The 18,102-nt window shown below is 34.7% G+C and overlaps 1 protein-coding gene across 5 annotated transcripts in view; it reads right to left on the bottom strand.

Annotated features, from left to right (window-relative positions):
- The window catches only part of LOC124428643 (polypeptide N-acetylgalactosaminyltransferase 3-like), a 35,978-nt gene extending 26,553 nt beyond the window's left edge, over positions 1–9,425 (bottom strand). For 2 of the 5 annotated variants that reach the window (XR_006943248.1, XR_006943249.1), the window contains exons 1-10: positions 9,373–9,425; positions 8,346–8,712; positions 8,149–8,258; positions 7,846–8,026; positions 7,565–7,734; positions 7,295–7,462; positions 7,094–7,193; positions 6,584–6,993; positions 6,249–6,391; positions 5,539–5,805 (exon numbers count right to left, since the gene is read on the bottom strand). Coding sequence is in view for 3 of the 5 variants with exons in the window: in XM_046972924.1 (XP_046828880.1) it covers positions 4,936–5,070; positions 5,539–5,805; positions 6,249–6,391; positions 6,584–6,993; positions 7,094–7,193; positions 7,295–7,462; positions 7,565–7,734; positions 7,846–8,026; positions 8,149–8,258; positions 8,346–8,485 (1,824 nt within the window). In the remaining 2 variants the exon portion in view is untranslated. Of the gene's footprint in view, positions 1–4,276; positions 5,071–5,538; positions 5,806–6,248; positions 6,392–6,583; positions 6,994–7,093; positions 7,194–7,290; positions 7,463–7,564; positions 7,735–7,845; positions 8,027–8,148; positions 8,259–8,345; positions 8,713–9,372 lie in introns of those variants that run through there. The other 3 variants (XM_046972927.1, XM_046972924.1, XM_046972925.1) reach the window with 3 other exon arrangements.
- Between the last annotated feature and the right edge of the window lie 8,677 nt (positions 9,426–18,102).

Here is an 18,102-nt window from a genome sequence, read left to right as displayed (position 1 = left end):
GAGGGAGAGAGAAAGAGAGAGAGAGAGTTAGCGATTTCATCGATCGGTTCTCGAAGCCTGGAAATCGCTTTTCCAGCGATCTTTAATGTGATTATTCAATGAAACATGAAGAAAGTTTTATCGTAGAAGATATTAAAATAAAAAGAAAGAAAAAGAAAAGAAAAGAAAAGAAAGACAAAAAAAGAAAGGGGAAAAGAAACACTATATATATATATATATATATATATATATATATATAAAGAAAGGAACTATATTGCGTTGCGACAGCTCGCGAGTTAAAATCATTCTGAATCATTCGAGATCATTTTAAATCATCCGCGACAGAGAAATGTATCACGATCTTGATATGTATATATATATATATATATATATATATATGCATATATATTACTTTTAACTTATTTCTTTCATTGATAATCTAGAACGTTCTAGATTATTCTAGTTCATTCGAGATCATTTTGAATCATCGTTGAAAGAGAAAGATATATATTTAAATTAATTTTCTTTTTTTTTTTCTCTTTTTTGTCGACAACCTAAAACGTCCTAGATCATTCGACATCATTTTGTATACGATATTGTCGATTCAAAGAGATATCATTTTTTTAATTGATATATATATATATATATATATATATATATATATATATATATATATATATATATATATATATATATATATATATATAGAAAATTTCCTTTTTCTTCGATGATCTTGAGAACATTCTAGATCATCAAATCAATTCGAGATCATTTGGTATCGTTCGTCCAAAAAAAAAAAGAAAGAAAAAAAGAAAGAGAAAATAACAAAACGATATAGAAGGCGATCTAGAACGTTCCAGAGATCATTTTAAATCATTCGAGATCAGACTTTTAATCATCATCATCATCATCATTAACAACAACAACAATAGAAAGGAAAGAAAAAAAAATGATATTATTATTATCATCATCTCTATCTTTATCTTCGTATAAAAATCATCATCTCTCCTCTCTCCTAATATTAATTATACATACATATATATATATATATATATATATATATATATATATATATATATAAATAATTCACGAATTGTACCACGATTGTGATTTCACTGAGGTTACCGATTTATACGTACGTGTACTTATAGATAAAATGAAAAACAATTTAGACGCATAGCAAACGAAATAAATAAACTTTATATTAAAGACGACGCATCGCGTCTGTTACCATTATTAGTTTGCAAAGTAGATATTAAGATGTCGAGAGTTTTTTGGGTGACAAAAAAAAAAGATAAGAAAAACTCGATTTTAAGTGTTCAACAAGTACGCAATGAACGTGCCTTTTCTTTATACATACATACATACATATACATATACATATACATACATATATATATATATACACATACATATATATATATATATATATATATATATATATATATACATACTATTAATTTAATCCTCGAAGGACGATTAGCTTCGAGAGATGACTTATTATTATTAAATATTATAACGATGACGAACGATTCTCTATTTCGTTTTATTTTTCAATTATTATTATTATTATTATTATTATTATTATTATTATTATTATTATTATTATTATTATTATTTTTATTATTATTATTAATACATTATTGACCGAGTCAAGAATATGATTCATTATAAATAGTATTGTTTATTGTTTATTTTATTAATCACGAGATCGACGATGTTTTTCTTAAATTGAAAAAAGAAAAGATAAAAAGAAAAAAAGAAGAAAGAAAAAGGAAATATTTTTAATAATGAACATTAATTTTCGTAGAATTATCTAATATTTACTTTTACATATCTCTAATGGACGGTCAACAATGTGTTAATAATAACATTATGAGAGACACGTTGTATATATGTTAATACGGTATAATTAATGCGATATTAACGCGTTATTAAAAAGATCCTATGTACATACATATCATGGATATTTTTTTGTTAACTACGAAAATTGGTTTGTTTTTTCATATATACATATATATATACATACATACATATATATATATATATATATATATATATATATATGTGTGTGTGTGTGTACGGGTACAAAAATGGAGAAAGAAATGACAAATAACGGAGATATCAAACCAACGCGAATAATTTTTTTCGTAAAAATTTTGGGACAGATATTTAGAAGAAGAAAAAGAAAAAGAAAAAGAAAAAAAAAAAAAATTCGGATCATTGAATTTTCTTCTCCGAAGTCATTCCCGTTAATCCCGATCATCCTATATTTCCATTTTACTCCTATTATCCTTAATAAAGTTTATAGATAATACGTAATTCATACGTTATGTAGCATAATAATGACTGTATATATGTCAATATGTAATATTCGATTTAAAAAAAGAAAAATTTATATATATATATATATATATAGTGACATTTGTTTTAAGAAATCATCGTATTTTTATATCGAAAAAAAAAAAAACGTCGTACTTTTCTCTTCGTCCCTTTTATTAATTTTATATAGAATTTTATTCAGATATATATATATAAACGAAAAAAAAAAAAAAAAGAAAAGAAGAAAAAGAAAAAAATTATTTGGCTCACTAATTATATGAGATCATCTCTTTTCTCGACACGACGACACTACCACGTTAAGAGAATATTATTAATGTGAGAGAAAAAAAAAGTATTACGCGTTCTCGGTTAACCAGGGTCACATAAGGGGTCAAAAAGGTGTGTGAGAACCGGAACGTTCTGCAGACTTGATTCTACGTGACCGTCTTGATAAGCCCTAAAAAGCAAAAGATGTCCAACTCGTAATTACTCTTAGAATTTTACCCAATATATAACACTTTACATATATATATGTATATATATATATATATATATATAGAGAGAGAGAGAGAGAGAGAGAAAGAGACACGACGCGTGTGTCTTTTTAATTTGTCCAATGATAACGTACTTCGTGAATTGAACGATTTAATAAATAAAATGATAATAAATTTGTGCGTGCTTGCGATAAATAAATAAAAAGAAAAAAAATGTATATATATATATATATATATATATATATATATATATATATAAATGTAAAAAGATATAATAATTATTAATGATAGAAATTTTTACTCAAAAAAAAAAAAAAGAAAAAAAAAAAAAAAGAAAAAGAAAAATTCAAATAATTTTCATTCTAATATCTTAATTTTCATTCTAATTCTGTTCAGTCAGCCCTCTTTATGAATCAGCCTGTTACGTCTATGAAACGTTAAATATTTTTTATTCATTGGAGCTAACTCGACATTAAAAATATTTTTTAACGAATAAATAAGACAATGGAATTTGCATGATTGCACGGGGAAAAAAAAAAAAAAAAAAATAAAGGAAAAAGAAAAAAAAAAAACGTAGAAAGATTTTCAATTGTGAATGAAAAAGAAATTTTGATTCGATTAAATATTGAAAACCTTTATAATCGTCATAATTATTTTTTAATGATAATTTCGATTTGGTATTTAATGAAATTTATTGAAAAAAATAATGTTATTGTCGTCAATGAATCAACCTGTAATATAAGAATTATATATAGAATGTTAGAGATGAGCGAGTACATCTCTGCCAAACTTGGCCTGGAGGTGATCTCGGATCTTGCGGACAAGGAAAATAGGCCTCGGGCTAAGTTGGCTCTTTGGCCTCGACGAGGACGTGACTTTGACCCAGATATATAGAGGAACGTCATTCAATCTTAACGTAAATGACATCGTTTCGTTTAACGTCAATTCTATTTTGAAATGACGTAGGAAAATCTCCTCCTCATCATCATCATCATCATCATCATCATCATCACCATCATCATCATTATCAACATCAACATCATCATCATCATCATCCTTCTTCTCCATCTTTTCCTCCTCCGAGTCCACGTGCTAAAGGCAGAAGCTGCAACGTCATTTTCCTTTTTTTTTTTTTTTCTTCTTTTTTTTCTCTCCCCATCCCCTCCCTCGAATAAATTTAATCTAATTAGATCGATCAAACTATTCCTTAGAGAGGAATAACGGTGTCATCGAGGATAAATTGATGCTGTCCTTCGATAAACTTATTTTGCCTTGATACTTTTCTTTTTTTTTTTTTTTTTTTTTTTTTTTAATTTCACAATTTAATTATGGATATTATCTGAAAGTTTGAAAATTCTAAATGTCTCATTAAATGTTTTGATACGTTTGAAAAATCTTTATTTATATATATATATATATAATTCTATGGTAAAAGATATATAAAAATGTCAATATGGGGAAATAAAATAATTGATAAAATCTTATTCTAATGAGGTATATTTATAAATGCCAAATGAGTATCTCTTTTATGGTAATGAAAGAAACATCGTTAATTGCTATCTTGAAATGTTACACACACACTTATCTTAAGTGAGATGCTATAACTCGATGACACGGAAATGTCCTGTTTCTGTTTCTTTTCCTTTTTTTTTCTTTTTTTTCTTTTTTATAAATGGTAAACATAACACATTCGTATTTCTTAATTCTCGATAGTTAATCATGATGTATATTGTGTATATTTATTATTTTGAAAACCTTCAAAATCGATAGATCTTCTTCTTCTTCTTTTTCTTCTAATTAAATTTGAAAAATAGTAGTCTACATTAATATTAATAGACATGTTATATTATTTTGTATCTGTACTTTCGAAATCATTTTAACTATATATATATATATATTTTTTTTTTCTTCTTTTTCTTTTCTTATAAAAAAAAAAAGTCAGTCATATTAATAGCTTGAAGTTATTAGTGGGGAAAGAAAAAAAAAAAAAAATAACTTTTGATGAAATTAAAAATATTATCGAAAGAGGATTCGATTATTTTTATAAGTTAGTTTACGTCGATTAAAAGGGAAATTACGTTGTAATAATTAATGTTACGAAAAAAAAGAAAGAAAGAAAAAAAAGAAAAAATACTGATGATTATTTCCACGGGACGGATTCTAATGACCATTGCTGTTCGACGTTTCCATTGCAATCTGCTATCACAAGACCCTCCTTTGTATCGGCCACATATTGAAGACACATTTCGGAAGACTTATGTAAAATTATTCTTTTCTAAAAGATAGAAAGAAAAAAAGAAAGAAAGAAAGAAAGAAAAAAAAAAAAGGAAGATAGATAAATAATCATTATCATTCATTAATGTCAATAATTATGAAAGTAACGATCAAAATCATTTGAATTAAAAAAATAGTCTACGCTATTTTTTTAAATTATTAAAATTGCATAAAGGAATTATTTTTCTTTTTCTTTTGCAACAATAAAATATATCTTTCTTTTTTTTTTTTTTTTTTTTTTTTTTTAATGTTCCTTTCGTTATAGATAAATCATTTAGAAGATAACTTTTAGATTAACTTTCATAATCATATTTAAAAATGATAGATTCGTATAATATTTTATAAAAAAAAAAAAAAAAAAAAAAAAAGAAAAAAAAAGAAAATTACTTTGAAGAGAACCTATGTTGAATGCTATGTACATACACACACACATATATATATATACATATATATATTTCATTGATCTTACCTTTTCGTCGTATCGCCATTTTTGTTTATCGAGACCATTACAGGCCATTATTTTTACTCTTGGCCTTGTATGTAATGTATCGCGTTCAGGTGCATCCAAGCAAACACTTTCGTCCGTCATTACAACGCCAGTTTTAGTCATGATGAACATTTGAGCAAGAATCGAACGTGACACGCACGGCTCAAGAACGGCATATGCCGAAGGCTGAGAGTACGAAGCTTTTGACAGAGGACGCATGATGCATTTCCTTGTAATCACGTGTACGATCTATATACGAAATTTTCTTCGATTATACGTATGTATATATATATATATATATTTTTTTTTTCGAAGATTTAACCACTTGCTGTGGAAAGAAATTCATGATTGCGCGTGCCAGAACAGTCGAGTGCAAATCACTTTAGGACGCGTTCAGGATTCTACATTGTCTTGTCTTTTATTTGTGCAAATAATATCACTGGCTTCATTATCACTTTCCATTTTACAGTTTGAGATCAATACTGATAATTTTACACGATGAAGTGCACAAAGTTATCAGTGCATTTTTCTTTCTGCAACGAAGTGTCTAACACGTCGCTGGCGTTCCGGTAACAGAAGGATCTCGACGTGTTACACACGTCGCTGGCATTCCGGTAACAAAAGTATCTCGACGTGCGTGGCACGTCTTTCCACCGCAAGTGTGATTAAAAATAGATAATGCCGATAGAGACCTTGCCGAAAAATCGATTATCCTTTGGAAAAAAATGTTCAGGCCAAACGTTGTCCAAATACCATTCGAAATTCTTACATCGTAATTTTTCACGCAAAGCTAATCTCGATCTAACTTGTTGTTTGTCCCTTAATCTGGCTGCCTCTATAATATAAAATAATATCGATTAATAATATAACATATGACACTTTGATAATTAGGTTAAAAAAAAAAAAAAAACAAAGAAAAAAAATGATATACATTAGATGCATTTTAATAATTTTAAAAAGTTTCATTTAACAATTGACATATTGAACATTTTGAATTAATTAAAATTAATAAATGGATCATTCTCACCGGGATTAAATTTGAAATAAAATTCGGCCCACTCGTCCATCCATACCAAAGCTACTCTGGCAAGATTCCCATAGAGTATTTCACCAACCCCACCAGGGAATGTATATGGTGATGATTTTCGAAATAAATGGCCGACGTGCGAACAAGGAGCAATTTCTATGCTACCGCCGCATTGCCAGACACGAAAGGACAGTTCTAAATTTTCACCACCCCAAATGCGCATTTGATCGTCGTAACTACCCAATTCAAAAAAATAATCTCTATTCATTGAAAATAATCCACCTGCCATGGCGGGTGTTCTAAATGGTTCTACCATGTTCTCACGTCTTTCTTTTAAAAGTCGACCATTCAGTGCTAACCAACGAAAATGCAAATCCCAATTGAACGCTCCCCAATGTAATTCCAATGATCTATACGATAAATAATGAATTCTATTAAATTAATACGATGTAAAATATTTGATATGAAAAAAAAAAAAAGAAAAAAAAAAAAAGAGAGAAGAAAACATACCGTGTATAACTAAACGTATCGTCATTGATAATGTCGATAACAGGTGATACTACACGAGTTCTGTTCTTTGCTACAGCTTCTAACAATGGTTCCAACCATCCTAAAAACGTCATAATATTTAATTATACACAATGTCTGTATTAATAAATTTTAATTGATCATCGAAAGATAACGTGATCAAATTTGCAAAAGCTTACCTACCAACCGTACATTCGCAATGGGCATCAAGAAAAGTGAGTACTTCACCTTTGGCTTCCTTTGCTCCTAAAAGTCTAGCATTAATCAAACCTATACGTTTTTCTGAACGTAATACTTTAGTTGAAACGCTCAATGTCCTTACATATTCGTCCAATGGTCCTTTTAAAAATTCTAATCATACAATACATATAGATAAGTTTAATATATATATATATATATACACATACATAAATGTAATTTTATATTTTCATTATGATAATTAATAATTATTACCTCTATCACTGTCATCATCAACGAGTATTATTTCTTTTAATAATTTTTTAGATGATCTATTAATAACACTATGAACTGTTCTCAATAATGTACTCCATGCTTCATTATGAAATACTATAATTATTGACGTTCTAGGAAGATCGACTAAATTCATATACCTTGTAATACATCTAATGATGAATGAAGAGAGAGGAGGAGAAAAAAAAGGAATGCAAGCAAAAAAAAATAATCATAATAAATTAAACACTATTATATGACATTTTATGACCTATTTTACCTACCTCTTTTTTCTTACATCGGGTAAAGAACGATTTAATGGTATTCTATCACTAGCCATTAAATTGAAACGATTTATTTGATAGAGCTGTTGCATTTTGATGAAATGTTTAGATGATATTATAACTGGTTCTCCATTTCTACCTTCAAACGGACGGGGATCAAACATATTTTTATTAATAATATCTAAAACACACAAACAATATAAATTACATATATATATATGTGTGTGTGTGTTTGTTGAGTATGTGTCTGTGTGTGTATAAAATTATACACAGTTTGTTAGCAATGAAAATATTCGATTTTACCTTTTGTAATATTTGGAGTTTTCAATGGATCTACAGAATCTCCTATGTAACGACCTACCACCACATGGATACCCCGACGATCTAAATAATCTTGTCGATCATTTATAAATCTAGAAATAAATAATGATAATTAATTATCATTAAATAATAATATATATATATATATATATATATAATTATGGAAAAATGTTACTCACTTCAAGGAAACAATATCATTAGATCTAATTCCTTTAGATTTCTCTTTGCTTTTTGACCAAACTATAAATATTCCAATAACAATTATAATTGTAATGACTATCATATAAAAACGACATATTTTTCTTAATCTTGGTAGCATATTGTAGATCAAATGATCATTATTTATTATCAGCTTGAGATTGATAATGTATTACTGATTAAATTATTCATGCGGCTTCTCTTTTTGATATTCTACATGAGAATATATATATATATATAGATATAAATTGTGTAAATTTATCAGAACATAATTTCCCTTATCATCCTTCTTTTAATGATTAGGTCAGGTCATTACAATCATATCATTTTGAATAGATATTGTGTCATCTAGAAAATAATATAATTCTCTGCAATAGTTTATTTTTCAATGAGATATTTAATATGAAAGAATGTTTCATTATTAATTTGTAATAAAAAAAAAGTAGTAATAATAAAAAAAAGTAATAAGTAAATATGGATGAAGTAATATTCTTAGAAATAATATAATAATGAAACTTTGATCAGATATAGAAATATAAAAGAAATATCACAAGAACATTTAATTTTAAGCAACGATTAATATTACTAAAAGTCTTTTAATAAAAGAAATGAAGACATTAGTCAACAATTCAAACATTTTAAATTATATTTCAATAATAAAACACTAATATCTTACATAAATACAAAATACTTCATCTAACCTAACTATATAAAATAAAGTAAAGTATAACTTTATATAAAATTGGTATAGTATAAATCATCAAAATTCCACAAATCTTGAAGGAAACACAAGAATGTATAAACATATTAATACAAATTAATGTAATTATAATGTAACTATTAAAACAAATTATTTTTTCAATTATATTAAATTGTCTCGAAAAAAAAACGAGATAATTTGATATATCGTAAATTATTTTAACAGACTATTTAAGTAAACAAAAACAACTTCTATTAATCATATTATTTCCAACAAAGAACACAATAATATTCTTGAATCTAGAATACCTGACAAGTTATCCTTTTATGCACGACACAAAATTTCTCGATTTCAAGATTCCTACTTTATCGATAAATATAAGAATATCATATATATATATTTATATATCGTTCAATTCTATATATATATATATATATATATATATATATATATATATATATATATATATATTCTTTTGTACTATGTGCTATTATATTATATTATACTGCCTTATATAATCTAATCTTATATTATATTCTATTACATTGTACTTTATTGTATTATATTGCATCATATTATATTTACCATGCATTATAAATTAAAAACAAAATAGAAACGTTAAACCAAAAAAGAAATGCAATTTGTCTTCACGTAATACCAACCATCATTATATCCAAAATTATTCTTTTCATTTCAATATTCTGATACTGGAAAAATATTCCCGTAAATCAGGTTTGTTGTTAGCCCGAGAAATTAAAACACTTCCTGGTAAGTTACAATGTATTATTCGAAAATTCCAAATAATAAGAGTGAGAAATTCTCCCACAAATCTCGATCATAATAAGATCACATGAAATGCAAAGAGATGGAATGCAGAATCGAACTACGGTAAGGTAAGTTATATTCTCCTGTCAAAAATCCGAATTACTGGGGGCGTGAAAATTTTTCCCGTAAAACTGGAATTGTAACAGGATCACATGACGCGCGAAGAAGTGGCACGCGAGAACGTGCCACTTCCTGGTATGTTATATTCTCCTGTTGAAAATTCCAAATTACTGGGGGCGTGAACATTTTTCCCGTAAAACTGGATTTGTATCAGGATCATATCACTTGCGAGGAGGTGGCACGTTCTCGCGTACCACCTCCTGGTAAGTTATATTCTCCTGTCAAAAATCCGAATTACTGGGGGCGTGAAAATTTTTCCCGTAAAACTGGAATTGTAACAGGATCACATGACGCGCGAAGAAGTGGCACGCGAGAACGTGCCACTTCCTGGTATGTTATATTCTCCTGTTGAAAATTCCAAATTACTGGGGGCGTGAACATTTTTCCCGTAAAACTGGATTTGTATCAGGATCATATCACTTGCGAGGAGGTGGCACGTTCTCGCGTACCACTTCCTGGTAAGTTATATTCTCCTGTCAAAAATCCGAATTACTGGGGGCGTGAAAATTTTTCCCGTAAAACTGGAATTGTAACAGGATCACATGACGCGCGAAGAAGTGGCACGCGAGAACGTGCCACTTCCTGGTATGTTATATTCTCCTGTTGAAAATTCCAAATTACTGGGGGCGTGAACATTTTTCCCGTAAAACTGGATTTGTATCAGGATCATATCACTTGCGAGGAGGTGGCACGTTCTCGCGTACCACCTCCTGGTGAGATATATTCTCCTGTCAAAAATCCGAATTACTGGGGGCGTGAAAATTTTTCCCGTAAAACTGGAATTGTAACAGGATCACATGACGCGCGAAGAAGTGGCACGCGAGAACGTGCCACTTCCTGGTATGTTATATTCTCCTGTTGAAAATTCCAAATTACTGGGGGCGTGAACATTTTTCCCGTAAAACTGGATTTGTATCAGGATCATATCACTTGCGAGGAGGTGGCACGTTCTCGCGTACCACCTCCTGGTAAGTTATATTCTCCTGTCAAAAATCCGAATTACTGGGGGCGTGAAAATTTTTCCCGTAAAACTGGAATTGTAACAGGATCACATGACGCGCGAAGAAGTGGCACGCGAGAACGTGCCACTTCCTGGTATGTTATATTCTCCTGTTGAAAATTCCAAATTACTGGGGGCGTGAACATTTTTCCCGTAAAACTGGATTTGTATCAGGATCATATCACTTGCGAGGAGGTGGCACGTTCTCGCGTACCACTTTCTGGTAAGTTATATTCTCCTGTCAAAAATCCGAATTACTGGGGGCGTGAAAATTTTTCCCGTAAAACTGGAATTGTAACAGGATCACATGACGCGCGAAGAAGTGGCACGCGAGAACGTGCCACTTCCTGGTATGTTATATTCTCCTGTTGAAAATTCCAAATTACTGGGGGCGTGAACATTTTCCCCGTAAAACTGGATTTGTATCAGGATCATATCACTTGCGAGGAGGTGGCACGTTCTCGCGTACCACTTCCTGGTAAGTTATATTCTCCTGTCAAAAATCCGAATTACTGGGGGCGTGAAAATTTTTCCCGTAAAACTGGAATTGTAACAGGATCACATGACGCGCGAAGAAGTGGCACGCGAGAACGTGCCACTTCCTGGTATGTTATATTCTCCTGTTGAAAATTCCAAATTACTGGGGGCGTGAACATTTTTCCCGTAAAACTGGATTTGTATCAGGATCATATCACTTGCGAGGAGGTGGCACGTTCTCGCGTACCACCACCTGGTAAGTTATATTCTCCTGTCAAAAATCCGAATTACTGGGGGCGTGAAAATTTTTCCCGTAAAACTGGAATTGTAACAGGATCACATGACGCGCGAAGAAGTGGCACGCGAGAACGTGCCACTTCCTGGTATGTTATATTCTCCTGTTGAAAATTCCAAATTACTGGGGGCGTGAACATTTTTCCCGTAAAACTGGATTTGTATCAGGATCATATCACTTGCGAGGAGGTGGCACGTTCTCGCGTACCACTTCCTGGTAAGTTATATTCTCCTGTCAAAAATCCGAATTACTGGGGGCGTGAAAATTTTTCCCGTAAAACTGGAATTGTAACAGGATCACATGACGCGCGAAGAAGTGGCACGCGAGAACGTGCCACTTCCTGGTATGTTATATTCTCCTGTCAAAAATCCGAATTACTGGGGGCGTGAAAATTTTTCCCGTAAAACTGGAATTGTAACAGGATCACATGACGCGCGAAGAAGTGGCACGCGAGAACGTGCCACTTCCTGGTATGTTATATTCTCCTGTTGAAAATTCCAAATTACTGGGGGCGTGAACATTTTTCCCGTAAAACTGGATTTGTATCAGGATCATATCACTTGCGAGGAGGTGGCACGTTCTCGCGTACCACTTCCTGGTAAGTTATATTCTCCTGTCAAAAATCCGAATTACTGGGGGCGTGAAAATTTTTCCCGTAAAACTGGAATTGTAACAGGATCACATGACGCGCGAAGAAGTGGCACGCGAGAACGTGCCACTTCCTGGTATGTTATATTCTCCTGTTGAAAATTCCAAATTACTGGGGGCGTGAACATTTTTCCCGTAAAACTGGATTTGTATCAGGATCATATCACTTGCGAGGAGGTGGCACGTTCTCGCGTACCACCTCCTGGTAAGTTATATTCTCCTGTCAAAAATCCGAATTACTGGGGGCGTGAAAATTTTTCCCGTAAAACTGGAATTGTAACAGGATCACATGACGCGCGAAGAAGTGGCACGCGAGAACGTGCCACTTCCTGGTATGTTATATTCTCCTGTTGAAAATTCCAAATTACTGGGGGCGTGAACATTTTCCCCGTAAAACTGGATTTGTATCAGGATCATATCACTTGCGAGGAGGTGGCACGTTCTCGCGTACCACTTCCTGGTAAGTTATATTCTCCTGTCAAAAATCCGAATTACTGGGGGCGTGAAAATTTTTCCCGTAAAAGTGGAATTGTAACAGGATCACATGACGCGCGAAGAAGTGGCACGCGAGAACGTGCCACTTCCTGGTATGTTATATTCTCCTGTTGAAAATTCCAAATTACTGGGGGCGTGAACATTTTCCCCGTAAAACTGGATTTGTATCAGGATCATATCACTTGCGAGGAGGTGGCACGTTCTCGCGTACCACTTCCTGGTAAGTTATATTCTCCTGTCAAAAATCCGAATTACTGGGGGCGTGAAAATTTTTCCCGTAAAAGTGGAATTGTAACAGGATCACATGACGCGCGAAGAAGTGGCACGCGAGAACGTGCCACTTCCTGGTATGTTATATTCTCCTGTTGAAAATTCCAAATTACTGGGGGCGTGAACATTTTTCCCGTAAAACTGGATTTGTATCAGGATCATATCACTTGCGAGGAGGTGGCACGTTCTCGCGTACCACCACCTGGTAAGTTATATTCTCCTGTCAAAAATCCGAATTACTGGGGGCGTGAAAATTTTTCCCGTAAAACTGGAATTGTAACAGGATCACATGACGCGCGAAGAAGTGGCACGCGAGAACGTGCCACTTCCTGGTATGTTATATTCTCCTGTCAAAAATCCGAATTACTGGGGGCGTGAAAATTTTTCCCGTAAAACTGGAATTGTAACAGGATCGCATGACGCGCGAAGAAGTGGCACGCGAGAACGTGCCACTTCCTGGTATGTTATATTCTCCTGTTGAAAATTCCAAATTACTGGGGGCGTGAACATTTTTCCCGTAAAACTGGATTTGTATCAGGATCATATCACTTGCGAGGAGGTGGCACGTTCTCGCGTACCACCACCTGGTAAGTTATATTCTCCTGTCAAAAATCCGAATTACTGGGGGCGTGAAAATTTTTCCCGTAAAACTGGAATTGTAACAGGATCACATGACGCGCGAAGAAGTGGCACGCGAGAACGTGCCACTTCCTGGTATGTTATATTCTCCTGTTGAAAATTCCAAATTACTGGGGGCGTGAACATTTTTCCCGTAAAACTGGATTTGTATCAGGATCATATCACTTGCGAGGAGGTGGCACGTTCTCGCGTACCACTTCCTGGTAAGTTATATTCTCCTGTCAAAAATCCGAATTACTGGGGGCGTGAAAATTTTTCCCGTAAAACTGGAATTGTAACAGGATCACATGACGCGCGAAGAAGTGGCACGCGAGAACGTGCCACTTCCTGGTATGTTATATTCTCCTGTCAAAAATCCGAATTACTGGGGGCGTGAAAATTTTTCCCGTAAAACTGGAATTGTAACAGGATCACATGACGCGCGAAGAAGTGGCACGCGAGAACGTGCCACTTCCTGGTATGTTATATTCTCCTGTTGAAAATTCCAAATTACTGGGGGCGTGAACATTTTTCCCGTAAAACTGGATTTGTATCAGGATCATATCACTTGCGAGGAGGTGGCACGTTCTCGCGTACCACCTCCTGGTAAGTTATATTCTCCTGTCAAAAATCCGAATTACTGGGGGCGTGAAAATTTTTCCCGTAAAACTGGAATTGTAACAGGATCACATGACGCGCGAAGAAGTGGCACGCGAGAACGTGCCACTTCCTGGTATGTTATATTCTCCTGTTGAAAATTCCAAATTACTGGGGGCGTGAACATTTTTCCCGTAAAACTGGATTTGTATCAGGATCATATCACTTGCGAGGAGGTGGCACGTTCTCGCGTACCACTTCCTGGTAAGTTATATTCTCCTGTCAAAAATCCGAATTACTGGGGGCGTGAAAATTTTTCCCGTAAAACTGGAATTGTAACAGGATCACATGACGCGCGAAGAAGTGGCACGCGAGAACGTGCCACTTCCTGGTATGTTATATTCTCCTGTTGAAAATTCCAAATTACTGGGGGCGTGAACATTTTTCCCGTAAAACTGGATTTGTATCAGGATCATATCACTTGCGAGGAGGTGGCACGTTCTCGCGTACCACCACCTGGTAAGTTATATTTTCCTGTCAAAAATCCGAATTACTGGGGGCGTGAAAATTTTTCCCGTAAAACTGGAATTGTAACAGGATCACATGACGCGCGAAGAAGTGGCACGCGAGAACGTGCCACTTCCTGGTATGTTATATTCTCCTGTTGAAAATTCCAAATTACTGGGGGCGTGAACATTTTTCCCGTAAAACTGGATTTGTATCAGGATCATATCACTTGCGAGGAGGTGGCACGTTCTCGCGTACCACCTCCTGGTGAGATATATTCTCCTGTCAAAAATCCGAATTACTGGGGGCGTGAAAATTTTTCCCGTAAAACTGGAATTGTAACAGGATCACATGACGCGCGAAGAAGTGGCACGCGAGAACGTGCCACTTCCTGGTATGTTATATTCTCCTGTTGAAAATTCCAAATTACTGGGGGCGTGAACATTTTTCCCGTAAAACTGGATTTGTATCAGGATCATATCACTTGCGAGGAGGTGGCACGTTCTCGCGTACCACCTCCTGGTAAGTTATATTCTCCTGTCAAAAACCGAATTACTGGGGGCGTGAAAATTTTTCCCGTAAAACTGGAATTGTAACAGGATCACATGACGCGCGAAGAAGTGGCACGCGAGAACGTGCCACTTCCTGGTATGTTATATTCTCCTGTTGAAAATTCCAAATTACTGGGGGCGTGAACATTTTTCCCGTAAAACTGGATTTGTATCAGGATCATATCACTTGCGAGGAGGTGGCACGTTCTCGCGTACCACTTCCTGGTAAGTTATATTCTCCTGTCAAAAATCCGAATTACTGGGGGCGTGAAAATTTTTCCCGTAAAACTGGAATTGTAACAGGATCACATGACGCGCGAAGAAGTGGCACGCGAGAACGTGCCACTTCCTGGTATGTTATATTCTCCTGTTGAAAATTCCAAATTACTGGGGGCGTGAACATTTTTCCCGTAAAACTGGATTTGTATCAGGATCATATCACTTGCGAGGAGGTGGCACGTTCTCGCGTACCACCTCCTGGTGAGATATATTCTCCTGTCAAAAATCCGAATTACTGGGGGCGTGAAAATTTTTCCCGTAAAACTGGAATTGTAACAGGATCACATGACGCGCGAAGAAGTGGCACGCGAGAACGTGCCACTTCCTGGTATGTTATATTCTCCTGTTGAAAATTCCAAATTACTGGGGGCGTGAACATTTTTCCCGTAAAACTGGATTTGTATCAGGATCATATCACTTGCGAGGAGGTGGCACGTTCTCGCGTACCACTTCCTGGTAAGTTATATTCTCCTGTCAAAAATCCGAATTACTGGGGGCGTGAAAATTTTTCCCGTAAAACTGGAATTGTAACAGGATCACATGACGCGCGAAGAAGTGGCACGCGAGATCGTGCCACTTCCTGGTATGTTATATTCTCCTGTTGAAAATTCCAAATTACTGGGGGCGTGAACATTTTTCCCGTAAAACTGGATTTGTATCAGGATCATATCACTTGCGAGGAGGTGGCACATTCTCGCGTACCACCTCCTGGTAAGTTATATTCTCCTGTCAAAAATCCGAATTACTGGGGGCGTGAAAATTTTTCCCGTAAAACTGGAATTGTAACAGGATCACATGACGCGCGAAGAAGTGGCACGCGAGAACGTGCCACTTCCTGATATGTTATATTCTCCTGTTGAAAATTCCAAATTACTGGGGGCGTGAACATTTTTCCCGTAAAACTGGATTTGTATCAGGATCATATCACTTGCGAGGAGGTGGCACGTTCTCGCATACCACCTCCTGGTAAGTTATATTCTCCTGTCAAAAATCCGAATTACTGGGGGCGTGAAAATTTTTCCCGTAAAACTGGAATTGTAACAGGATCACATGACGCGCGAAGAAGTGGCACGCGAGAACGTGCCACTTCCTGGTATGTTATATTCTCCTGTTGAAAATTCCAAATTACTGGGGGCGTGAACATTTTTCCCGTAAAACTGGATTTGTATCAGGATCATATCACTTGCGAGGAGGTGGCACGTTCTCGCGTACCACCTCCTGGTAAGTTATATTCTCCTGTTGAAAATTCCAAATTACTGGGGGCGTGAACATTTTCCTCGTAAAACTGGATTTGTATCAGGATCATATCACTTGCGAGGAGGTGGCACGTTCTCGCGTACTACCTCCTGGTAAGTTATATTCTCCTGTCAAAAATCCGAATTACTGGGGGCGTGAACATTTTTCCCGTAAAACTGGAATTGTAACAGGATCACATGACGCGCGAAGAAGTGGCACGCGAGAACGTGCCACTTCCTGATATGTTATATTCTCCTGTTGAAAATTCCAAATTACTGGGGGCGTGAACATTTTTCCCGTAAAACTGGATTTGTATCAGGATCATATCACTTGCGAGGAGGTGGCACGTTCTCGCATACCACCTCCTGGTAAGTTATATTCTCCTGTCAAAAATCCGAATTACTGGGGGCGTGAAAATTTTTCCCGTAAAACTGGAATTGTAACAGGATCACATGACGCGCGAAGAAGTGGCACGCGAGAACGTGCCACTTCCTGGTATGTTATATTCTCCTGTTGAAAATTCCAAATTACTGGGGGCGTGAACATTTTTCCCGTAAAACTGGATTTGTATCAGGATCATATCACTTGCGAGGAGGTGGCACGTTCTCGCGTACCACCTCCTGGTAAGTTATATTCTCCTGTTGAAAATTCCAAATTACTGGGGGCGTGAACATTTTCCTCGTAAAACTGGATTTGTATCAGGATCATATCACTTGCGAGGAGGTGGCACGTTCTCGCGTACTACCTCCTGGTAAGTTATATTCTCCTGTCAAAAATCCGAATTACTGGGGGCGTGAACATTTTTCCCGTAAAACTGGAATTGTAACAGGATCACATGACGCGCGAAGAAGTGGCACGCGAGAACGTGCCACTTCCTGGTATGTTATATTCTCCTGTTGAAAATTCCAAATTACTGGGGGCGTGAACATTTTTCCCGTAAAACTGGATTTGTATCAGGATCATATCACTTGCGAGGAGGTGGCACGTTCTCGCGTACTACCTCCTGGTAAGTTATATTCTCCTGTCAAAAATCCGAATTACTGGGGGCGTGAAAATTTTTCCCGTAAAAAATTTTTATCAGGATTGGACGAAACATGGAAATCAAGAAGAATGCATTGAA

The sequence above is a fragment of the Vespa crabro genome, chromosome 13 (assembly GCF_910589235.1).
Source record: "Vespa crabro chromosome 13, iyVesCrab1.2, whole genome shotgun sequence".
NCBI lineage: Eukaryota > Metazoa > Arthropoda > Insecta > Hymenoptera > Vespidae > Vespa > Vespa crabro.
Note: the sequence above shows the minus strand (reverse complement) of the source record. Positions and strands in the feature narration are given on the sequence as shown.